The sequence below is a fragment of the Marmota monax genome, unplaced genomic scaffold, assembly GCF_021218885.2.
Source record: "Marmota monax isolate L192 unplaced genomic scaffold, Marmota_monax_Labrador192_F-V1.1 WCK01_AAM20220418_F8-fsc00102, whole genome shotgun sequence".
Classification (NCBI taxonomy): Eukaryota; Metazoa; Chordata; class Mammalia; order Rodentia; family Sciuridae; genus Marmota; species Marmota monax.
The window spans coordinates 4,337,971-4,361,380 of NW_026692494.1; the positions used below are offsets into that span (position 1 = coordinate 4,337,971).

A 23,410-nucleotide genomic window follows, 5' to 3' on the forward strand; every position below is an offset into this window, starting at 1 on the left:
CCGTCCCTCACTCTCAGCCAGCCTTGGCCAAGGAGCCTGCGCCCTTCAAGGCAGTGACAGTGCAGGTGCCCCAGAGAAGAGGGCCTGGACTCGGGGCTGCCTCCAGAGGCGGGCTCAGGTGGCCAGAGCAGGCCCAGCCGGGCAGTCCCTCTGACAAGCTGCAGCAGCCAGGCAGCCCCAGGGGAGCTGATGGAGGAGGTCTCCAACGAGCCTTGACAGCGCTGAGCGGTGGGAAGGGGGAGGGGCAGGCGGGGCTGGGGGCAGGGCGGGAGAGGGGGCTGCACACACCAGCCCCCAGTGCAGTGCGTCCAGCGCCTGTCCCTCTGCTCGCTCAGCCCCAGAACCGCGTGAAGGGAATCTTGCCCAGGGTGGAACTGGCCCCAGGACACCAGTGACAGACCAGAGTCCCTGGGGGAACTCAGTGTGGAGGAATGGGAGGGGTGGACAGGCAGAGGCAGGGTCCCTTCCCCGGGTGACTCAGTCACAGAGGCTCATGGGCACCTGCCAGATGCCTGATGCTTCAGCTGGGGCAGGAGGCAATCACCCGGTCACCACCTCCTGACGCAGACCCTCGTGTGACCTCCACTGCGCTGCCCACTGTGCTCACGGTCCTCAGCTTGAGCTGGAGAGAGGCTGGCACTTGCTCCTAACCACAGGGCTGCGGTGGAGCTGGTGGGGACACTGCCCTCTCTGTGGGCCTTTGGAAGCAAGTGTGGGCAATGTCCTGTGGGCCACATGGAGGCCAGTCCTTCCCGGCCGAGCCTTCAGATGACACCGGCTGCAGCTTGTCTGTGTCTCTGGCTCATTTTGTGTGAGTGGAGCTGGCGATGGAAGCCATCCGTGCGTGCTAGGGAGGTGCCCCCCGGCGAGCACGCGCAGTCTCACCCAGCGCTTTTGGTTTTGGCTGACAGACCTTGGACTCCTGGGTTCCAGTGATCCTCCCATAGACACAGGGCGGCCCCTAGTGTGTGTGTGTGCGTGTGTGTGTGTGTGTGCCCGCTCTGTACTGAGGATTGAACCCAGGGGTGCTTAACCACCCACATCCTCAGCCTTTTTTATTTTTTTATTTTGAGACAGGGCCTTGCTAAGTTGCTGAGGCTGGACTCAAACTTGCAATCCTCCTGCCTCAGCCTCCCACGTCTCTGGGATGGCGGGCGTGTGCCATGTGCCTGGCCCCAGTGTTTTCTACTTTCAGATTTCCTGCCGATATCCCCGGAAGCCACACTGGCGATTCTGTTGCCTTAAGCCAGGGAATTTGGGAGTAAGGTGTCATGCAGCACTGAAACATACACGGGCAGAACGCACCTCGGAAGGCCCCCTGCACCTCAGCCCCTCGCTCTCACCATGGTTACCCCCTTGTCCAGGGAGCATTCATTTTACTTATTTTTTATTATTGTACCTAATACAATAAAAATACATTGTATACAATACTTATTTATTAGATTTATACTATTAATTATGTTACATTTTATTCATATTTATTGTTTCCATCTTATTTATTTAATTTGCAGTGCTCTATCCCTGGCTGCCTCCTCAGCCCTTTTATTTTGAGACAGGGTCTCACTAGGTTGCCTAGGCTGGCCCGGAAGGTGACATCTTCCTGCCCCGGCCTCCTGAGGGGCTGGGATCCCAGGTGCCCAGCTTTCTTTTGTTTATTGTATCTGGACGCGTGATCTCTTACACCCCCACCTCCCAAGAAGAAAGCCACTCTCCGGGAGGGGGCTTTGCCTGTTTTCACTGCTGTGGCCCCAGTGCCTAAACCAGAACCAGGTGCACAGTAGGTGCTCAATAAACACATGTGAACTGGGCAGATGGACTCCACCTTGTAATGGGAACAGGAGTGACGGGGTTCACAGGCAGCTCAGCCCAGGGTCCTCAATGGTGAGTCCTGCATCTCCGGTGCTGCTGGCCCTGCTCTCTTGAGTGACTTCTGCACTCCCTCTGGCCACAGAGTCACGGCAGAGGGGTGGGGCTTTGGGGCTTGTCCTCAGGTGGCCACGGCTGGGGAGCTGCAGGAAAAGAGTGGGCCTAGGGACAGGGCTGGAGTCTTGTCATGACCCCCGTCCTGGGAGGCCTGGGAACCAGAGCGGATCCGAGGAGCTGGATGACCCACGGTGACTACCTGCGGGTTCTCAGCTCTCATGGGGTCAGAGGGGCAGGAAGGAGGAGCACACAAGTAGGCAGGTCAGGCTGTCAATAAAACTTTATTTATAAAGACAGACCCAGGGCCAGATTTGGCCTGTGGTTGCAGTTTGCATTTATTTGACTTATATTTTATTACTGTACCTAATGTAATAGAATACATCATACAAAATCCTTATTTTTATATTAACTCCACTATACTACATTTTCATATGTATTGTTTCTATTTTTTTTAATTTTGCAGTTTAGAATGTGGTCAGATTAAAATTTAGTGCTGTTAGATAAATAATAGTAATAGATGCTCCATGAACTTGGCAAAAGTTAAGTGTGAATAAATCAAAAGAAACCAGAGAAGCCAGGTGCAGTGGTGTACACCTACATTCTCTGTAACTCAGGAGGCTGAGGCAGGAGGTTCACAAACTTGAGGCCAGCCTCAGCAACATAGCAAGACTGTCTCAAAAAAAAAAAGGGCTGGGAGTGGCTCAGTGGTGGGTTACCGCTGGGTTCAATCCCCAGTGCCTGAAAAACGAGAATTTAAGCAAAAGGGTGCTTTAGAGCAAGGGCCTGGGAAAGGCTGGCCAGTGGGCGTGACGTGGGGGAGAGGCGGTGGTGTGTCGGGAGATGCTGGCAGCTACCCTCTAGAGCTGGGATGCTCTCTGGTGCGCCAAGCCCTCCCCGCAGACATGTGAAGCTGCTAAACATTGCTGAATGCAGAAGACAGAAGACGCGCACATCCAATGACTGTCACCAGCTGCCACTGTCACCCCGGGGCCTTGTCAGGGAGCTCTGGCTGGTCCTGGAGCGCCTTCCCAGGAAGCCATCTGCAGAGCTGCTTTGCCACCCCCACTGTCCCCTAATCATTCAGGGACCGTCCCTCCCTCCTCCTTGAAGGGTGCTCACTTGCAGAATCTGCCTGAAAGAAGTCTGCGGGCACCCAGGATGTCAGGGCCCCTGTCCCAGCACAGGGACATCCTCCCATAAAAGTGCTTCAGCCCCTGACCCCGAGGGAGGGTCTCAGGTGGCCCTTCCTCCCTGGGCTTCCCCTCCGGGAGCCTGGCTGAGGCCACGAGGCTCCACATGGAGAAGTCACAGGAGGGAGACCCCACCTCCCGAAACGCGACCACCAAACGCCAGTCAGTGTGTACCCCAGTCAGTGTGCCCGTCTGGGTGAGGCCACCCAGGTGCTGGAGAAGTGGGGTGGGTCTCCCAGTAGCTGCTCCTGGAGCCAGAGAATCGGGGACATGTGGCCACCCCCGAGGAGGAGAGCTGTTCAGAGTTGGGGCCAGCCACCACGCTAGTGACCCACCGCAGCCAGGACACAGTCCCCCAACTGGGCACCAAACAACGCCCCACCTCCTGGTTCTGAAAGCCAGGAACCCTTGACGGGCCTGGCCGGGCGGCCCTGCTCAGGGTCTCCAGGGGCTGCCATCAAGAAGCTCCAAGTCCCATATACCAGTCTCCAAGGGACGTCCCTGCCCCCAAGGGCCCCAGCTGGTCCCCAAGGCAGCCTGCCTCAGGAGGGTGCAGCTCCTCCCTCTGACGAGGGGTACCCAGGGGACAAGGAACCTTGGCAAGTCACGTCAGTCTCCAACACGTGCCGTGCCAGGTCTCGGCCGCACAGCGCTGCCATCAGGCCCCAAGTACAACCACCCACACAACCAGAGGAACGCGGGCTCAGGGCAGACACAGGCCATGGCGAGCTCTCAAGACCCCGTGGAGCCCTCCCCAGCCCACTGGGCTCCTCTGCTCCACTGGCTGGTCCTGCCCCAGGCCCTTTGCACTGCTGTGCTAAGCCCCCTCTCTAGGGCCCTGCCCCTCCGTCCCCGGTTAGTGCAACACAAACCATCCTTTGGAGGTCCTTCCTGACGGTCTCCATTTTCAAGAGTCCTCAGAAGAGAGGACAGAGGTGGAGATGGCATGTGAGGAACACGCACATGAGGGTCAGGCGTCGCAAACAAGGGAACGGCCAGGTGTCCCCCAGGGAGGCCTCCGCCCATCCGCGAGCGCCTCATGGGACCCATTTCTGCTACCCTCTGTGGAGGCCAGCAGGGTGGGCTCCCTTGGAACCTAGTGGGTCCTTCATGCCTCCCCCAGGCTCTGGGAGCCCAGTGCCCTTCAGGGCCCGCCCCCCCACTGTCCTCCCGCCTGCTGTCCAAGTTCCCTTTATTTTTGGTACGGGGTGGGGGGACCTGGGGTGCTCCACCACGGAGCCCCCAGCCTGGCTGCCAACTTGCCATCTTCCTCCTCCTCCTCGGCCTCCTGAGTAGCCGGGGTGGCAGGGGTGGTCACTGCACCTGGCTCCAAATCCCCCTTTATAAGGTCACATTGGGACAGGGCCAGCCCCAGGCCTTGCCCAACCCGGAGACGTCCCTAAGCCACACCCGAGGCCTGGCCCACCTCTCCCCCTTTTCTACTTACTTGTTTATTTTTGTGGTGCTGGGATGAACCTGGGGCCTCCCGGGCCGCCAGCACCCCGCTCCGAGCCCCTCTGCCCTGGGGCGCCCCAGCCACCAGCACGCACCTCCTTCCCGTGTGCAGTCCCACCTCCGGCCCACCCCAGCAGGCAGCCACTGAGCAGGGGACACCTGTCCCGGGGAGGGATGCTGCTGTGGTTGGGTGTGGCTCAGGTGTGGGGAGCGTCCCTGAGCAGGGAGGGTGGAGGTGGCTGGTCACAGGGCGGTCCTTGGAAGGAACTGCTGTCTCCCAGACCTGGGCCACCCCACGGTGAGCCGGGCCTCCCCAGCTCTGCTCCCGGCTCACCGAGTGACCTGTCCCTCTGGCACCCACTGCTGCCACATGTGATGCCACCCGCTAGGCAACGCGGTTACGGTGGCCCTTGCCAGAGCCAAGCCTCGGGGGCTGTGAGCCAAACCAACTTCTTTATAAAGGGCCCGACCTCAGGCGCGGCGCTGCAGCGACAGCAAAGGAGCAGACGCGGGATCCGGGCACCAACAGTGGTACGCGGGGCCCGCGGAGCCCGGGGCCACCCCAAACCCTGCTAGATCCTGGCAGAGAGAAGGTGCCTGGCCAGTGCGGCAAGGCCCTTTTATTGGTTCTAGACAGTTCTAGGGGGCGAGGGAGGGAGCCAAGTAGGGAAGGACGCCCCCATCCCAGAACACGGCTGCCCTCAGACCTGCCCGGGAAGAGGCCGGGAGGCCGCGGGCGCTGGGCTTGCAGGAGCTCAACCCTGGACCCTGCAGGTGGGAAGGAACCTGAGGTGCCGCAGGGCCGCTGCAGGTGGCAGAGAAACCGAGTCCCCCGCAGCCTGGCTGGCCCTCGGCCTGGGTGACGCTGCTGCTGCTGCCCGTGGCCCAGGTCGTGTGCAGCCTCCTGCCCAGACCATGAGCAGCTCCCGCCTCGGACGGCCGCACCGAGACCTGAGATGCCCTGGGCCTGGGTGGGGCTCTCAGTTGCTGCCGTCGCTGTCCCCACTGTCCCCGTACGCGCCCAGCTGGCTCAGGGAGGAGGTGCCAGGCGTGCGGGGTGCAGGGTCTGTGGTCTTCTTGCTCTCCGAGGCACCTGTGGGGACAGGAGAGGCTCAGCCCCACAGTCCTGAGAGCCTGGTGAGGCTCAGGGCACAGGTGGCGTGGCCCAGCCTGTGGAGGGCGCCTGGAGGGGACTCGGCCACCTGGCCTCCAGCCTGTGGCCCGCGGACACCTGCCCTGGCAGGTGAACGCACTGCTGAATGGAGACGGCTCCATGTCCAAGTTGAGCCACTGTGACAGAGCGGGCAGGGACCGGGCCCACTGTCCACCCTGCTTCGCGGCTCCAGGTGAGGCCACCTGCGCATCTGGCTGAAGGGGCAACATGGGACTGGCCACAGTGGCTCATGGCGCCCGGACGTCCCACCAGGGAGTGCCCGCCAGCTTCCCGCCAGCCGTGCCACATTTCTGCTTGAATTTTAAAGGACAGGAAAGAGGCGGGTGGGGGTCCCTTGGCGCAGGCCAGGTAAGCAGGCGGGAGGCCAGGGTGGGCAGCCAGGTGGCTCAGCCCCTCGACCCGTCTCACCCACGATTCTCCACCTCAGGAGCTGATGTGGGCTGGGGGCCATGCAGCTGTGAACACCTGCCAGGGGTCCGCAGGGGACCGTGACATCTGAAGACAGGGGTGGCGGGCCACGGGCCTTATCTTATAAGCTGCTGTGTGACTTGGATCTTGTGTGTGAGGTGCAGGGAGGGAGGCCGGCCTCCCCGGGCCTGCCCAGCGCTGCAGCAGAGCCACATGCAGCCCGGGCCTTGGGCCCTGAGGGGCCACTTCCATCTGTAATTAAAGGAAAAATGAGCCCCAGCCCTTCTCCCCTGGTCCAGTAACTGGCCCCTGTGGCGGACAGGCCGCGCCCCACCCCACATGAAGCTTCTAGAACCGTAAGGGCACTGCTGCCAACCGGGGCGGCGGGAGGCACTGCGCCCAGCTCTGGGGACCTCACCTGGGCTGGGGCCCTGCCCCGTGCTCCCCGCTGCGGCCGTCTTCGTCTTCTTCACCACGACCAGGCCCGACAGCTGGGCCCTGCCCGCGCTCTCTGCCTTCCTCTTGGCCTTCGGGGCCTGTAGGGTGACCGGACTCGTGAGTGGCCTGCCCCAGTCCAGTCCCTCTCTGGGCTCCCTGCCCCAGCCCCTGCCCTGCTGTCACCTGGCGAGCCGTGGCCCTAGGCTGGGTGTGGCGTCCTGCGCCTCCTCCCCTCACACCCCGTTGGCACCTCGGCTTCTCGCCCACTCCTCCCTGACGCCCCTTCCCTCCTCCTGCCCTGGCGAGCTCCGACTCGTCCCTCAAGACCCGTCAAGTGTCTCTCGGAGGCCCGAGTGCCCACCGCCCTGGCTGCCTGTTAGCTGTCTGCCTGGCCCCATGGGCGGCTAGGTCCTGTCGCCACGCTTGTCCGCTGCCCCCCACAGGGTTCCTGCCACTCCCTGGGCGCCAGTCACCATGTCTGAGGGTCCAGTGGAAACGGAGGCCCTGCCCAGGAGGGGGCAGGAAGGGGCTCAGCAGGACTCTTCACCCACCCCGGGGCCCTGTCCCCGTGTTTAAACAGAACTGGCAACCATGGGACTGAGGCCCTGCGGGCAGCAGCTGGGGCGGGACAGCGAGGGGCGCGGGACAGGCAGACGTCCAGCTCAGGTGTGCCCAGCACCGTCCCCCGAGGCAGGCAGTGGGACAGCACTCCCAAAGGTGCTGGGGGCATCGGTGGTGCTGAGGGACCCTGAGGGATGAGGAGGGGCCAGCAGAGGGGAGGGGTTGCAGGAGCAGGACCCCAGGCCCTGGACGGTGGCGGTGGGTGGGCAACAGCAGGGGGCAGCAGCGGGGGCCAGAGCTCTTTGACCTTCTGTGCTGGGCAGAACCCAGGGCCTCCTGAGTGTGAGGAGGGAGAAGCAAATGTCCGCGCAGTTGGAACTGCTGTCACCTGAGGTCTGCCCAGTGGCTAGCGCTGGACCTGGCTGCCCACAAGGCTCTGTTCTTCCCTCCTGTCCAGTTAGCGGTGCGGTCAGCCCAGTCAGCTAGCCAGCCTCCTCCCAGCCTCCCTCGCAGCTAGACTCAGCCTGGAGACCGTGTTCTGGTCCAGGGGGATGTTGGGGGCCATGGTGGGCCGCACCCAGGTCTGGGGGAGCCCCCATTCCCTGCTTCCCCTCAGCTGCAACGCGGTGCCACGGGCCACCTGGGTCACCTGGGCCACCTGGACAGGGACAGCCGCTCCAAGAGACACTCTAGGAGCCACCGGGAGCCTGAGCCCCTGAATGGCTCAGTAGGGCCAGCAGAGCTGCCCAGAAGTCCTGACTGCCCAGGGGACTGGCTTGTGACCAGAAGCAAACCTCAGTGTCCACTCTGCCCAGCTTCCCAGGCTCAGCAGGGAGGGGACAGCAGACCTGCCACTCGTCACCCGGTTTCAGCAACAGTTGGCGCATGGCACAGGGCCTGAGGCGGCCGGAGCACCTGCAGTGCCAGCTGCCCAGCCTTCCAGGGCCGCCCAGCTGCCCGGGCTCCCCGTCCCGCAGCACTGCGGCAGGGGGCCCGGGGCTCACCTCGTGCAGGATGGCGGTGGGCTGGGGCCGCAGCGCGGGCCGGGGCGGGGCGGGCGCGGCCTCTTCCTCAGAGTCTGAGTCCTCCAGCAGCCGTCGCCTCCGCGCTTCCTCCAGCAAGGCCCTGTGGGAAGGTCAGGGCTGGGGGTGCTCCGCAGGGGACTCGGCCAGGACCCCCTGCCAGGGCTCTACTGTCCCTGCCAGACGGACGTGGGAAGGGCGCACCACGTGTTGAGGCTCACCCCCCCCCCCGCTCCCTGAGGGGTGAGTGGCCAGGTGCCTGGACACTGAGGTCAGCGCGTCTGGGCTCCAGCCCTGGTTGGGGACTATTCGGGACTGCCTGGACACTGGCCTCAGCCCTGGACCCGCTGATGGCCACACCAGCTGCCAAGGCAGGGCAGGGGGCAAGTGCCAGGTAAGTAGCTGGCTGTGGCAGAGTGACCACTGCCTGCGCCAGGTGCCACCAAGCCCTGCTGTGCTCTGACCCCACCCAAGGCCCAGGGGGACAGAGACACAGCTACAGGACAGGACCGACCAGCAATGGAGCAAAGTTACAGAAGGCGCACGGTGGTCAGGGGTCAGGCACTGACCCAGGAGGCCTGCGGCTGTGACCCCAGAATACGGCTGGGGGCTCCCCTCCCCACAGGGGTGCTGGGCCTCAACCCTGGGTGCAGTTCCTGCTCCGCGCTGCTCTCCCTGGAGCCTGGCTGCTGGGGAGCCTGAGGGGCCTGAGGGAGGACCTGGGGGGCCCAGGGGGGCCTGGGGGATGTGGGGGGCCTGGGGGGCCTTGGGGACCTGTGTGGCTCCCCAGGACAAGAAAGGGTCTCTGCCAGCCCGCAGTGACCTCTGCTCTGCCACCACAGCTCACTGTGGGGAAACCGAGCGGACTGAGTGACCCCTGGAAGACTCCCGGAGCCCTGCCCGGGCTCCCCAGTCCCCGCGCCGTCTCCAGCAGGTGGCTCTGCTCTGCGACCCGCCACCCAACACCACAGCCGAGGGTGTGGCTCGGTGGCCCAGCGCCTGCCCAGCACCAGAGACCATCCCACAAGAAAACCAAACCCACGGCCGGGGACAGCCGGTGCTGAGCTGGGGACCCCAGGGGACGGCGGAGCACAGTGGGCTCGAGGACCCCGAGGACAGATGCCATGAGAGACCACGAGGGACGGTGGCCCCAGGAAGGGGGGGGTGCCGGGGGCACGGGGGCGGGACACTCACGCGGTCTCCTGCTCGTCCTCCTCCTGCTGCCGCCGCCGGCGCTCCTCCTCCGACAGGCGGTGCTGCCGCAGCATGGCCTCGAAGTCCACGTGCGCCTGGCGCTGGTTGAGCTCCTTCAGCTCCTGCAGGTTCTCCAGCACCTCCATCTCCAGCTTGGAGTCCTTGGTGCGGTTCTCCAGCACCTGCGGCACCCGGCGTCAAGGCCACGCCCGCCCGGCCTGGCCACCACCCTGGGCGCCCCTCCACTCAGGAGGTCCCCTCAGGTCTTCGGGAACCCCGAGGTTCGGGGAGTGACCGCCAAAGCCGGCCCCAGAGAAGCCGGGTCCAGCCTGGCACCTTCCTTGAGGGCCATGGGTACAGGACAACCGGCACCTGCTCCAGGGTCCGGGCCGAGGTTCCCAACCTCTCCAAAGCAGCCAGGCTCAGGGACTGGGCCACCCAGGGGACTTGGCGGCCAGCACAACCGGCGGGGGACGCTGCCTGGGTGCTGTTGGCCGTGTGGCCGGCCAGGCCTGCCCTGTGGAACTGCACCCGGGTGGCCGTAAAGAACACCCACACGTTCCCCTGGGTCCTCCCCGGAGCAGGGGCAGAACAGCCTTACGCACGGGGACCCAGAGGCCCAGAGCGCACACGGCTTCCCCAGGTCCCAGAGCGGGAGTTCCGGTCGTTACAGCCCTGGCCTGAGTGGCCTGACGGGCTCCGGGAAGCACCTGTCCTCTGCGGACCAGCTCCTGCCCCCTCTTCTCTCCTGCTGGGTAACTTGGGGCTCCGGCAGCACTGCCTCCTGGCCTCCTGGCTGGGGGTCAGGAGTGCCCTGGTCATCTCACGGGCCTCCCTGGCTGCCCACAGGCTGCAGGCCCAGCCCCACTGCAGGGACTCCTCCGGGGTGAAGGCCCGGGGCCCCTTCCTCTTCTGGCTTTCCTGGCTCCCAGAGGCCACCTGCTTGCTTTCCCCCCTGGTGACCTCCGTGCTGCTCCGAGTTGTCCTGTCTAGACTCGATTAGAGGGGCGGGTGGCAGACCAAGTCCCCCTGGAGAGCCCCTGGGCGAGGACAGCTGTGCACAGTGACAGGCCCCAGGCCGAGGGAGGAGGCTCCTTCCTCACCACAGCCCAGGCCCCATGCGCAGGGCGTGGATCAGCAGGTGGCTCCGTCCACCACCACCCCGGCCCCGCCCCCGCCAGCGCACCCACCTTCATGGGGTTGTTCAGCTCCTCGTCCTCCCTCTCCTTCTGCACCCGCTTCTCCTCCTCCTCCAGGAGTTTCTCCGCCTGGAAGTTCCGCGTGGCCCCGTGCTCCATGGTGTAGTCGGTGTTTTCAGGGTCTGTCTGGGAGGAGCAGGCAGGAGTCGGCGGCAGCCTGGGTGCCAGGGCACCAGGCGGGCAGACCGGGCTGCTCCCCGCTCACGGGCTTAACTCTTCCCCATCTGCTGCGCCCTCCCCTGACTCCGGCAAAGGCAAGGCCCTACTGAGGTGGATGGTACAAGGCGCCCATCCTCTGGAGGAGCGCAGCATGTTTCTGGGAACGGGCTGGTTTGTTTTTGTGTTCCCGTTGATAAGTATAGTTGCGACTTCTCATATGACCATTAAGGATGAAGGAAAAAATGTGACTTTCCCAATTAATTCAACTGCTTCTAGAGAATAGATCTGTTTGCTCTAAACGCAAGGATTCAGCTGTGGAACGTAAACTGTTAACTGTAAACTGGCTGGGCAGGTGGCGGCGGGCGACGGCGGGACTTTTCAGGAAGGCAGTGCTGTGTGGATTCTGTTCTTAGTCCACGTCCACACAGGCATCAGTATAAAGGGTTAAGACAGGTGTCTTGTTATAAAGGGTTGAGGCCACAGTCTGTTGGTCTTTGAAAAACACATGCGTGTTTATATTCATGACCTTCAGAATTCAGGTTAAAATCCATTTTTCTCTTTTTTAGTACCACAGATTGACCCAGAGGTGCTTGACCACTGAGCCACATCCCCAGCCCTTTTTATTTTTGATTTTGAGATAGGGTCTTGCTAAGTTGCTCAGGACAGTGGAAGAACAGGAGTCCTCCTGAGTTGCTAAGTGCACCACTGTGCCTGGCTTAAAATGTATAATTTTTAAAAAAATATTTATTTTTTAGTTATAGTTGGACACAACACCTTTATTTCACTTATTTATTTTTATGTGGTGCTGAGGATCGAACCCAGGGTCTCGCACATGCGAGGTGAGTGCTCTACCGCTGAGCCACAACCCCAGCCCCAAAACGTATAATTTCTAAAAATGTACTTTTTGTTCATTTAAGTAAAAAAAAAAATTAATTGCAAAAAAACAAAGCAGAAACACAAACAAACAAGAACAACAAAAAGAAACCACTGCCAAACCCTCAGACACTGCAGAGTATGGACAACAGTGTCCAAGGGTGCCCCTCGGGGCTGGGGACACAGCTCAGTGGTGGAGCGCTCGTCTCGCATGCCCAAGGCCCTGGGCTCAATCCCCAACACCACAAAAAGTTCTCCTCATCCTGTCCCCAAATCCTTAAGGTGATGACCAAAAGCAAAGTGTGTCTCTGCGGCCTGTGGAGGCCCCCAGCAGCGTCTGCCTCGGGTCCCCGATTCCACCTGGGCTGCCTCAGCTGCTCCGCGGTCCCCTCCCCAGGCCCTCCTGCTTCTGGGATGAACTGTAAAGGGGTTTCCCTGGGGGGGGGGGAGCAGGTGCGGTGGCCGGCCCTACCTTGAAAGTGATCTCGGCCAGGCAGCGCGTGCACTTGATATAGAACCTGAAGATGGGCAGGCCCAGGTAGACCTCGTTCTGCACCGTCTCCTTGCGAGCATTGAACTTCTTGCCCTTGTAGATGTACTCTCCGCACGTCTTACACCTGGGAGCATGGGGACTCGCACTGCGGCAGACTGCCACCCCCCCCCTTGTGTGTGTGTGTGTGTGTGTGTGCAGCGAGTGCCTCAGAGGCGGGGCTCCCTCCCTCCGAGGCCCGGCCCCCCTGCCGCTCTCCTCGCCCCTGTAGCTGGACCTCTGACCACAGGCTGCCTCCTTGGGGAGCACCCAGCCTGGGGAGGTCAGCCTGCCCGACCTTCCTGGAACAAGCCTGTGCTCAAAGACATCCAGGTCGCCAGGCAGAGGCTGACAGAGCTCCTGCCACCCTTCCACTACGGCCCTGGGCTCCCCCCAGCACCCCCGCCTCCTTTTCTTCCTACAAGCACCTCCGTCTTGGTCCTACCTCAGGGCCTTTGCTTGCAGTTCCCACACCTGTGACACCTTCTTCCTCAGCCCTCAATTCCATTGGTGCTTCTTTTGACATTTCTCTGCTGACCCCAGTTAAGAGGCCCTCCCTCTCCTGCCTGATGAGCACGTCCACATGCGCCCTGTGTGCATCCACCCGATGACCTATCACCTCCACTTCCCACAGACTGTGGGTCCCAGGGTTGTCCCCGGCACCTGTGTACACACTGGCGCTGACAAATGGGGCCTGATAAAGACTGCTAAAGGAGGGAGTGACAGAGACAGAAAACGATCCAGTCCCTGACACGTGAAGACATTCTCCATCCCAGTGCCCCAAGGTGTCCTGACTGACAGGTGTCTGGGATTCCAGGTACGCTGGAATGTGAACACTGTGCGACCCAGAGTTAACTAAATTTAGTAATTTGAAAGGGGGAGAAAGGGCAAGATCCAGGTGCTGTAGGAGGGTGATGGCTGAGCTGGTGGGTCACGGTGGGGTGAGGCCAGCCCACGGCAGCTTCAGACAGACTGTGGCTCCTGCAAAGGCCCTGAGGCAGCAAAGGCCTGACTGATGGGGCCGCAGAGCTGAAGGTGCAGCCCTCTGTGTCTTCACACCTGCACTAAGGGTGGACATGGCGGATTCCGCTGGGGCTCTAAGCGGTCAGGGAGTTGAACCTCGAAAGGGCAGGGCAGGGAGGCACTGAGAGGCTGCGGGCTCACTGGGTTGATGTCTAAGCCTGGGCTGGGGACCTGGGCTGCACCCGGGGACGGGCCAGCTCTGTGGAGGTGGTCACCCTATCCATCTTCTGTGAATGGGGTGGCCCCGCAGGACACTCACCTCATGTTGAACGGGGCCATCAACCGCACTACGTACTGCCGGTCCTTGGGGAGCTTGAGTTTGGGGATCTTTGAAGGGTCGAAGTCTGGAGGGTAGTATTTCTGTGGAGAGGAAGGAAGTGTCTTTCAGACATGGAGGCAGGCTGTGAGCAGAGGTAAGGGGCCTGGGAACCTCGTCAGGGCAAGAGCATCCCAGGGCTGGGGACTGGAGGGCATCCTCCCCGGAGGGCATCCCTCACTGCCAAGGTTTATCACACCAAAGGATTCCAAGAACCATCAGCCCACGTCCTGGAGGGGAGGTCAGGTGGGTGGTGCAGACAAGTTTCCAGAACCTTCTTCAAGCAGTCACAAGATGCATGGAATACCACGATGAGTTGGGACAATATGCGCAAAATGAGTCTACCAGGGAATCTCCCAGACCCACGGCTGCCCCTTCTGCCCAGCGTGTGCCAAGATTCCAGGCTCCCACAAAAGCACCGGGGTTCAGCATCAACCACATTGTTGGCACAAACAGCACAGGTACCGAGAGCCACTGTCATCAGGGAACCATCCCGAAATTCAAGCTCCCAGACACCAGCCAAGAAAAAACTGGCAAGCAGCCTCTTCTTTCTTTTTGCCCTTGGTTTCCCCCCTTTCTGCAGTGTGGGGAACGGCTCCCAGGGCCTCACACATGCTAGGCAAGACCTCTACCACTGAGGTGCACACTCCCTCCCCTCGACTTTTTATTTTGACAGGATCTTACTGAGTTGCCCAGGCTGCCCTCTAACTTGCCTTCCTCCTGCCTCAGCCTCCCAAGTTGCTGGGATCATAGGCGTGCACCACTGAACATAGCTGAAAGCAAACTTTAAAGACAGCAGCCTCATGCCTGCCCTTGTAACTGCTTTCTGCACAGGAATGGAGCTGAGAAATAGGATAGCCAGTTTGGGTTACAAAAATAACTCCACTGCACTATCAGAAAATAAGGCGCTTCCTGTGAGCACCTAGTGAACCTCAAGAACCACAGAGTGCCCTGTCTCCCTCACCTCGAGGAACCCTAGCAAAGATTCTACCAGAGAGCAAAATGTGCCTATTTTACAGAGGAGGAAACTGAACCTTCCTTGCTTCATCTACTCAGAAATCAGATATTGTTGACATAACTCTGGAGAAAACTGGTGTCTTGAAGTGTAGGTACATGGACTAACAGACTTCTAATGTCCCCTCAACAGATAGGGGGGAACTGAGGACTTGGGGACAGTCCCCCACTTGCAGAGCCAATGTGGCAAAGCCTAACCCTTCCAAGGAACAGGATTGGCTAGAGCCACCAAGAGGGGCAGGGCTCTCGCCGAACGTGGTGGTGCAGAACAGTCTCCTCCCGCGGAAATCCCAGTCTAGCGAGGGGATTGGATGATGATTGCAAGCTCCGCCCCCAGAAGGCGAGGCTTCGCGAACGCCCACCACCCAAGGACGGCGATTGGGAGGGGTTTCGGAAGCCCCTCCCCGCGGAAGGCCGTTGAAGGGGGCGAAAAAGTTCCAAAAGGAAATTACAGGAAGTCCACCTCCCCCGGAGTCCCCCGGTGTCCCGCGCCAGATGGAAAGCCCTGGTTGCCGAATACTTACGTTTAAAACTTTGCGCTCCGACATCTTTGCCGCCTTCTCGTCTCGCTAGTTCCAGACAAGGGGTTAGATTCGTTATTTATGGAGCTTCTCTGATTATGCTTGCACTTCCGCTTACGTCACTTCCTTCGGCTTCTATTACTGACGGCAACCTACACAGCTTGCCTTTCTCATTGGCTCTGACTGCAGCCTATCAAGCTTCGAGTCCTCCTATCTTCCCTCCGGAGTTCCAACTTCGGTGGCGCGAAATAAAGGTTCTGGGGTCGGTGTAGGTCTGAGAAGTTGGAGGAGGTGCTGCGCCCTCCGGACGTCGGCAGCTGCTCTGCGGTTCTGTCCCGGCGCGGCGTGGCGGGCCGGGGACGCCGCCGTTCACTCTTTGACTCGGCAAAGTGTGTAGCGTGTGTTCGGCGCCCCCGGCCCGGCGCCGGGCTCCGGCCGCGGCGCTCGTGCGGGGCCCGGTGGCTCCGCGTTCTGTGCGCTCCACGCCCGCGGCCCCCGCCCTGCGGACCCGGGTTCGGCCCCGGGGGAGTCGAGACGCGCAGGAGCAGGGTCGGCGCGGTTCTGGCCGCGGCGGGTCCATGCGAGGGCCCTCTGCGGCGGCCCCGGGTTTGGCCTCCGGGCCCTGTTCGTCGTGAGTCGCCGCCCGCCGCGGCGTGGACCGAGACCCCGCCACCGACCGCTGCCTGGCGCGGGGGAGCGACCCAGGGCGACGTTGAAGCGTGGGAGGAGCGGCCTGCGTGGCCTTGGCGAGTGACCACTTGCTGCTGGTGGTGGAGCCGCGCAGGCGACCTCGTGGTCGGCGGGCCGGCGTGGAGGGGCAGGGCTGGTGCCCTCGGAGAGGCCGTGTGCCCGAATGCCCCCCCCCCCCGTTCCCGCTGCCACCGTGGCCTCTGCCTTAGAAGGGCCTTTGTGCAGCCACGTAATTCAGGGTAACTCCCCTTAATCTTCATTAATTTTTAAAAGATGTTTTTAGTTGTCAATGGACCTTAATTTTATTTACTTATATGTGGTGCTGAGAATCGGATCCAGGACCTCTCACCTGCCAGGCAAGCGCTCTGCCACCGAGCCACCGCCCAGCCCCTAAATGTCATCGACTTAATGAAAGATCTTTCATCTTAACCACACTTTTGAGTCCACGGCTGGTGTCAACCCAGAAGAACCAAAAGCACTTTCCAGTCCAAGGCTTTCTTGGTTGTGGCAGGGACCGTGTTCACAGGTCCAGAGATGAGGGCTAGGTGTCTGGAGCTCTACTCTGCCTGCCCGGGACTCGGCCTCCCCCGGTGGCACCAGGAGACCAAGACCCACGCCCTTTCTCTGACCTTCAGGGCCTGGCTCCCTGTAGGCTCCTCAGGTTTACCCTTCCCTGGTGACTCCTGCTTCTGGGCAGCCTTAGGAGGGGAGTGGAACAAGCCCTGAACCACACGGATTCTGCCGAAGCATTCCAGGCAGAAGTCTGCCCCCCACCCCTTGATGTCCCCAGGCCCTGGTCTGTGTCCAGAGCTGGCCCCCTGGGCAGGGAGACTTGCTGTGTTTGTGCCCTTCTGCAATTTTCTCATCTCGGGTTCATCTCAAGGGCAGGGCCTGGGGCTGAGTCCTCTCTGGTTCTTACCTGAGTGAATGGAGGTGCTGAGATCTGGTGTGTGGGATGGATGGAGGCCTCCCCTCAGCAGTGGGTTGGGCATCCAGGGAGGGGGCTGAGCAGGGGAGAGTGTAGCCCTCAGCTCTCACCTCAAGCTCCCCTGCCTTTGCACCTCCGCCCTGGTATGACACAGAGGTGGCCCTCGCTGGGGGCCAGAGCCAGCCATGCCTACAGGCTTCCGGGCAGCCTCTATTCATTCTGCATAGGCGCCCAGCTCTGCCCCCGCCTGGGGGGTTCTGTTCTCTGAACACAGAATGGACGGAGACGGGCTTCTGTTAACAATTCTTCTAATTAAATTATCTAATAAAAATATGTGAGGTTCACAGTTCACAGAGCCCCGTGCTGTGGTGGGGAGAGGGCATGTCCCTGTTTCTTTGTGGGAAATGGAGGCTCAGGCAGGCAGTTACTCGTCAAGGTCACCCTCTTCGGGCTGCAGTGGAGCCAGAGGTGTGCTCAGGCCAGGGGGATCCCATCCACCCTCTGGACAGTGGCAGGGAGGAGGTGTCCAAGGACCCAGTCCCTGTGGAGCCCCAGGAGGCTGCTACATGCCCAGGGTCATGGGGGGGGGGGCAGCAGGGAGACTCCAGTCGCTCAGCTCCCCGTAGTCCGTGACGTCCTGGGCTGCCACCTGGATGCAGTACCTGGCCTGGGGCCGCACAGCTCTGAGGGTGAAGCTAGTGGCTTCGATGGGCCCCACCTGTGAGCAGAGAGGGTCGGTGGGAGGTGGGTGGGGCCTGTGCACAGAGCCCTCCTGCAGCTGCCAGCCCTGCCCCAGGACGCTGGTCCCCACGGCCTGTCCCTCACCACGCCCTGTGTGGCCCTGGTAAGTTTGGGGCCTGGTTTGTGTGTGAAGTCTATCCCCACTGTGGGGGTCTGATGCTAAGAGGTGAGGCTTTGGAAAGGGATCAGGATTGGAGGAGGTCCTCAGGGGAGCCCCGTGGTGTATCCCTGTGGTGCTGGTGCGTCCCTGGTGACTAAGAAGAGCCAGAGGCCAGAGGAGACAAGGGCTCCCTGGCTCTGGCCACGTGATGCCCTGCTGGAGCGTACGCCACCCCCAGGGCAGGCCTTCCTCCTTGGGCCGCTACAGGCCTGCCTTCTCTCCCTGTAGCCTCGGGTGCTTCTCAGTGCAACAGTCCAGCTCGTTCTGTTCTCACCGGCCCCTCCGTCCTCTCTGGGACCTAGAGCTGGGCCGCAGCAGTCCCCTGTGGACCCCGCAGGCCCTGTGCATGATGCAGCCATGAGTGCCCCAGTGCTGGGACCCCATCCCAACAGTCATCCTCCCTGGGCGCTGCCAGGGCTCCAGGTGCAGATGCCCACACTGGGTGCCCCTCATCTGCACGTGGACATGGGCTGTCCCGCCTTTGGCTGTGCGTGTCACTTCTGTGACCTTGGGCACCTTCCCACTTGTTGAGTCCCTGCTTTTGGTTCTGAGTTGACACCAGCCGTGGACTTGCTGGACAGCTCCACTTACAGCCTAGTGGCCCCAAGCTGAGTGCCAGGGCCCAGGTGCCCCCAGCCTCCCGTGCCCCCCTGGTCCTCACCTGGCGGAAGCGGGAGGCTCCCTGACGCCTGTATCGGATCCAGTACTTCAGAGAGAAGACCTCGGGGAAGGGCCAGGACCGAGGGGGCTCCCAGTGCACCTGCAGCTGCCGCCCAGGGAGGGGGCTCAGGCGCACGGCCTCCGGGGGGTCCGGTTTGACTGTGGAGCAGCAGGAGGGAGGGTCAGGACGCGGCTCCATTCAGTCATTCACCCACCCAACAATGTTCCCTGAGCGCCCACCATCGTGCCAGACAGAGGACGCAGTGGAGACCCACACTGGCCGCTGCTGGGCCCTGGAGCTCACGACGTCTGGAGGAGGGGAAACAGGTGCAGGCTGCGTGGGGCAGGACGGGAGTCGCTGTGTTTCTGTGTGAGTCACAGATCCTGCACTCTCCACTGAGGAGGAGGACTCTGGCGTCCCGGCTGTCACCAAGTTATGCAGCCCCCCAGCCCTGCACCACGGGGCCGTGTCCTGTCCCTGGACTCCCCTGTCCTGCACCTTCCCTTCCTCTGGAGCCATACTGGCCTGCGTGACTGTCACTGAGCACGAGGTCCTCAGGTCCATCCACACGGCAGGGCCCTTCTCCTTCCTCCTGCCCTGGCCAAGGACACTCTGGTGTGGATGGACCACTGTGCATCTGTCACCTGCAGGTGGCAGCTGGGCTGTTCCGCCTTGTGTCTGTGCCGTGGGCATTGATGGGGACCTTCCTGTGGCTGTGTTTCCACTTGCCCTGACACCCAAGAGTGGACTTGTGGGGTCTTGGGGTGGCTCCTGGTTGGACTCTGCCAGACTGTTTTACTAAACTCCACCAATTTCTAATATTAAGGGTTGAAAACATTTTTGCTTGATACGGGGACCTGCTGGGTTGCTGGACTGGCCTGAAAGTTGTGATCTGCCTGCCTCATCCTCCCCAGTCACTGGAATGATGGCATTTGCCGCCTACAGTTTGTACATTTTTACCAACATACTTGAGAGGCTTCACTTGGGGTGACATCTGAGCAGAGACCTGAGGGAAGTGAAAGGAGTGGGGACAGAGAACATCTGGGGGAAGGTGCTCCAGGCACAGAAAGGCCCTGAGGCAGGTCAAGACTGGGGGGTGAGGAGCCTGGGTACCTGGAGCAGAGGGGAGGGAAGAGAGGAGGAGGGAGGCAGGGAGTGGACGGGCCCTGAGGGTCGCAGGGAGGACTTCGGCTTTGACCCGAGGGAGGTGGGAGCCCCGCAGGGCTCTGGGTGAGGAACCAGAGGCCGACGCAGGTGTTCAGGGCGCCCCTGGTGGCTGCTGCGGGGATGACGGGCCATGGGGGCGAGGGTGGATCCAGGGGCCGGTTGGGGTGGGGGGGAGACAGGAGGGCGACCCCGGCCCCGCCCGCACTTACTGACGTGCTCCGCCACGAAGGGCGCGAAGCCGCTGCTGGCGCCCCCGGGGTGCACGGCCGTGACGTTGAGCACGTAGGGCGACAGGGAGAACAGCTGGACGTCGGGGATGGTGCAGCCGGTGGCCTCGGGGGTCGGCTGGAGGCAGGGCCGGCTCTGCCCCTGGGCGGCCACACCGAGCCTGGACGCGGGCGGCAGCAGGTCTCAGCATTTTCCCGGCCTCCCACCCCAGGACCCCAACGAGGGGGAGCAGGGCAGCCCTGGTCGGGTCCCGCCCTCGCTGGCTGTGTGACCCTGTGTCACAGCGCAGGGGGACCCAGAGTGTCCAACACAGCCCCGGGAGGCACCAGGGTGCTGGGTTCTAAAGAGTCCAGCGTATGAATCCCGACATCGGGCAGGTCAGCGGGCTCCCAGCCCAGGGACCCGGAGGTTCGCAGAGCCTTCGGATTCGGGGACCCAGGATGTGGCTGCTGGAACCTTGAGCTGGCTCCGCGCCGGGGCTCCTGCAGCATCTGCTGAACCCGGGGCCTCCCACGGGCCAGGGAGGGAGCTGAACCCGGGGCCTCACTCGGGCTGGGCAAGCACCAGCCTCGGAGCCACACCCCACCCCTTTTTATTTTGAGACAGGGTCGCCCTGAGTTGCCTAGGCTGGCTTTGAACTTGTGAACCTCCCCCTCAGCCTCCCGGATAACTGGGATGAGGGGCGTGTGCCACTCTGCCTGGCTGTTTATATTGGTTTTACGCAGCGTCTAGAAGGTTCCAAGTGCACGGTGGCCTGTGGTGTGCGCTGTGGGCCCTCCTATGGTTTCTACTGGATGGGGCTGCGCTGGAATTCCAAAGGCTGGGATGTGAGGGTCTCCAAGGGCTCTCACAGCCAAAGGCTGGCCCCTCCCCAAGTCCTCTGTCCCCTAGAGGTCCCTTCTAGTCCCTCTGACCTGTATGTGGCAATGAAGGTTGTGGCTGTGATGTAGTTGGGAGCTGGTGGCAGGGTCCAGGAGCAGTCCACGGCCACCGGGTACCTAGAGGCACGGCACTTCACCCGAGGCTGGCTTGAAGACACTGGGGCCACCAGAGGAAGAGAGGAGGGTGAGCTTCCTGTACACCAGACTGGTCACAGCCCTGGGCTCACGCACCATATCACCAGCCACACCGGGCACACAGTAGGTGCCCCATGAAGGAATGTGGAGAATGGGTACAGGGGTGACGGGTACCTGCCCCATCAGCCGCCCCACACACCGACGCAAGGCGGGCCCACCAGCCCATTTGCAGATGGGGAGGCTGAGGGTGAAGGACGGGAGGCTCCCTGTCCACATGTGGGCGCGCTGCTCGGAGTGGACGCAGGCAGTTCCACTTCTACCTATGGTGGCCCCTTAGTTTGTGCACAGGATGGTACCGGGGCCCAAGATGCCCCTGGTAGGAAGTATCCGACCTGCTCTGTCCTGCAGACCTCAAGCCATCTCCAGGTGACTCAGGAGACCCACCCTGTCACCGTCACATGGCGGTGGCTGTGCTCTTTAGGGGAAGGGGGGCGTGCCCAGGACAGCCACAACTCTCTTCCTCATGTTTTTGATCTGCGGTGGTTGTAACCCGTGGGTGTGGGACGCGAGGACAGGGACGCGGACCATCGAAGCTGCAGGCTGTGGCCGCCCCTTCCTGGCTGGCACCTGGGGATGGGTTTGACCCCTGGCTTTCTGTTTCGCTGTCCGTTCACTGTGAGGGTGACCCTGCCCCACAGCAGGCGTGTGGCCAGCCTGCGAGTGCCCAGCCTGCTCCGAGAGCCAAGGCTGAGGCGCAGCCCCTGCCCGCCCGACCCCCGGGGCCCTGCGTACCTGCCCTTCCCCCGCAGGACGAGCCCCCTGCCCAGAGGGCCAGGGCCAGCAGGAGGCTCAGGGTCATGGCTGCGATGACTGCGCTCTCAGGGTCTGGCTAGGGGACTGCTGAGCTTGGCTAAAGGCAGGGCACTGGGGACCCGTGGGGAAAGCCCCACCCGCCACCGAGCCTCCCTCCCGGGCTGACTCACTGGCCGGTTTGGGGGCCAGTGGAGAGATGAGCAAGGGCTGTGGAGTCCCCAGCCCCCCCACTGGCCACCGAGGGTGCAGGCTGCAGAGAGCCTGGGGGTGGGGGCAGGGAAGGGGGACCGCAAAAGGGAGAAGTGACCCGGTGGCCTTTCCCAGCACAGCGGGCTGGGCTCCGGCCCTCCTTCCCTTCCTTCCGGCTGCAGCAGGAAGCAGGGTGGGGGGGTCCCCGGGGAGGAGGACGAAGACACCCAGAAAGCAGACAGACAGACAGTTGTGGAGAGTGAGAGGTGGACAGGAAGAGGCGGAGCGGAGCGGAGATGGAGAGAAGGACTCAGGATGGAGACTGAGGGACAGACGGGGAGATGGAGAAGTGACAGAGAGGGCCAGGGGGAGGAGAGGTGCAGGGGGACGAGACAGAGCTGCAGGGCACATGTGCTCCCCTCAGAGCCGGTGGCCCACTCCCCGGGCCAGGGATGGCCCCCCAGCCACAGCAACCCAGGAGGCCAGGCGCTGGAGAACAGCACCCCCACATTCTCCGTGCTGCTGGGGTGTCCAGGGTCAGCTGAGATCATCCTGTACTGGTGCCTTCCCGGGTCACCCAAGGAAACCCCCAGGACAGGCTGGACAGCACCAGGAAATTCCCAGTCACACCCCTGCCTCCTCCCCCTTAGCTAAAAAGTGCCAAGAGCCCTCGGGGATTTCAGGGGATTTGCCAGAGGGACAGGGACAGGCTGGGGTCAGCTCCCCACCCACCCCTGAAAGTGAGATTTGTGAAGAAATGTGGCCAGGTGCGGTGACGCACACCTGTCATCCCAGCAGCTCAGGAGCCTGCAGCCGGAAGATGGCCACTTGAGGCCAGGCTGGGCAATGCAGTGAGACCCTGTCTCCAAATGAAAAGGGCAGGGGTGGCGCTCAGTGGTAGAGCTCTTGTGTGGCATGGGCCAGGCCCTGGGCTCAGTCCCAGTACAGGAAAAATAGAAGAAACTCCGAGTCTGGAGGTGTGCTCAGAGGACAAGAAAGAAAGAGAAGTGCAGTCCTTCACATTTAGGTCTTTGTTCATTGTTGGGTTTTATTCCTTTTTTGGGGGGCGGGGGGAGTGGAGGAGGTACCAGGGGCCCTCGACCCCTGGGCTAAATCCCCAGCCCTATTTTGCATTTTATTTAGAGACAGGGTCTCAGTGAGTTGCTTAGAGCCTTGCTAAGTTGCTGAGGCTGCCTTTGAACTCACGATCCTCCTGCCTCAGCCTCCCAAGCCACTGGGGTAACAGGTGTGCACCTCCCTGCCCGGTTTCTTCAATTTTTTATTTTTTGTACTGGGGATTGAACCCAGAGGTGTGTTATCTCTGAGCCACATCCCTGGCCCTATTTTTTTTTAATATTTATTTATTTTCAGGTGTAGATGGACACAACACAATGCCTTTATTTTTATGTGGTGCTGAGGATCGAACCCGGTTCCCGCCTGTGCTAGGCGAGCGTCTACTGCTGAGCCACGATCCCAGCCCCCCCCAGCCCTATTTTTTATTCAGAGACAGGGTCTCACTGAGTAGCTGAGGCTGGCCAGGACCTGCGATCCTCCTGCCTCAGCCTCCCGAGCCGCTGGATTTTCAGGTGTGGCTTTCCAGGGCTGAGTGGAACCGGGGGCCTTGCCTGCTGGACAAGGCCCGGCCAGCGAGCTGCACCCCAGCCGACTTTTCTGCACCCATTCTCATTTTAAAACATATTGCTGTGGTGGTTTTATCCCGATGGCTGAGTTTGGGCGGGGCTCCTGTCCTGGGCCGCCCCTCCCTGCCCTGCAGCAGGCGCCCAGCAGGACCAGTCAGTCAGTCAGTCAGGCCACGTG

The 23,410-nt window shown here is 61.8% G+C and overlaps 2 protein-coding genes across 6 annotated transcripts; both read right to left on the reverse strand.

Moving 5' to 3' along the window:
* Window positions 1–2,185: 2,185 nt before the first annotated feature.
* Yju2 (YJU2 splicing factor homolog) lies at window positions 2,186–15,147 on the reverse strand. 2 transcript variants are annotated; one of them, XR_006851606.2, is made up of 9 exons: window positions 15,003–15,147; window positions 13,408–13,508; window positions 12,069–12,213; window positions 10,556–10,690; window positions 9,366–9,547; window positions 8,154–8,274; window positions 6,569–6,686; window positions 6,151–6,402; window positions 5,546–5,661 (listed from the first exon to the last, which is right to left on the reverse strand). XR_006851606.2 is itself a non-coding variant. In XM_046444082.2 (8 exons), exons 1-8 carry the CDS (start codon window positions 15,024–15,026, stop codon window positions 5,549–5,551), a joined length of 939 nt encoding a protein of 312 aa, XP_046300038.1. In that variant the 5' UTR covers window positions 15,027–15,145; the 3' UTR covers window positions 2,186–5,548. The 2 variants fall into 2 exon arrangements, 1 of the variants encoding a protein (XP_046300038.1); XM_046444082.2 differs by lacking the exon at window positions 6,151–6,402 and having other exon boundaries at window positions 2,186–5,661; window positions 15,003–15,145.
* Window positions 15,148–16,908: 1,761 nt separating this feature from the next.
* On the reverse strand, window positions 16,909–22,023 carry Ebi3 (Epstein-Barr virus induced 3). 4 transcript variants are annotated; one of them, XM_058579220.1, is made up of 6 exons: window positions 21,383–22,023; window positions 20,489–20,612; window positions 19,556–19,734; window positions 18,419–18,512; window positions 18,180–18,337; window positions 16,909–17,335 (listed from the first exon to the last, which is right to left on the reverse strand). In XM_058579220.1, the coding sequence occupies exons 1-6, from the start codon at window positions 21,447–21,449 to the stop codon at window positions 17,313–17,315; spliced, it is 645 nt and encodes a 214-aa protein (XP_058435203.1). In that variant the 5' UTR covers window positions 21,450–22,023; the 3' UTR covers window positions 16,909–17,312. The 4 variants fall into 4 exon arrangements, with proteins under 4 accessions (XP_058435203.1, XP_046300040.1, XP_046300041.1 ...); XM_046444084.2 differs by having other exon boundaries at window positions 18,419–18,487; window positions 21,383–22,020; XM_046444085.2 differs by lacking the exon at window positions 18,419–18,512 and having other exon boundaries at window positions 21,383–22,008.
* Between the last annotated feature and the right edge of the window lie 1,387 nt (window positions 22,024–23,410).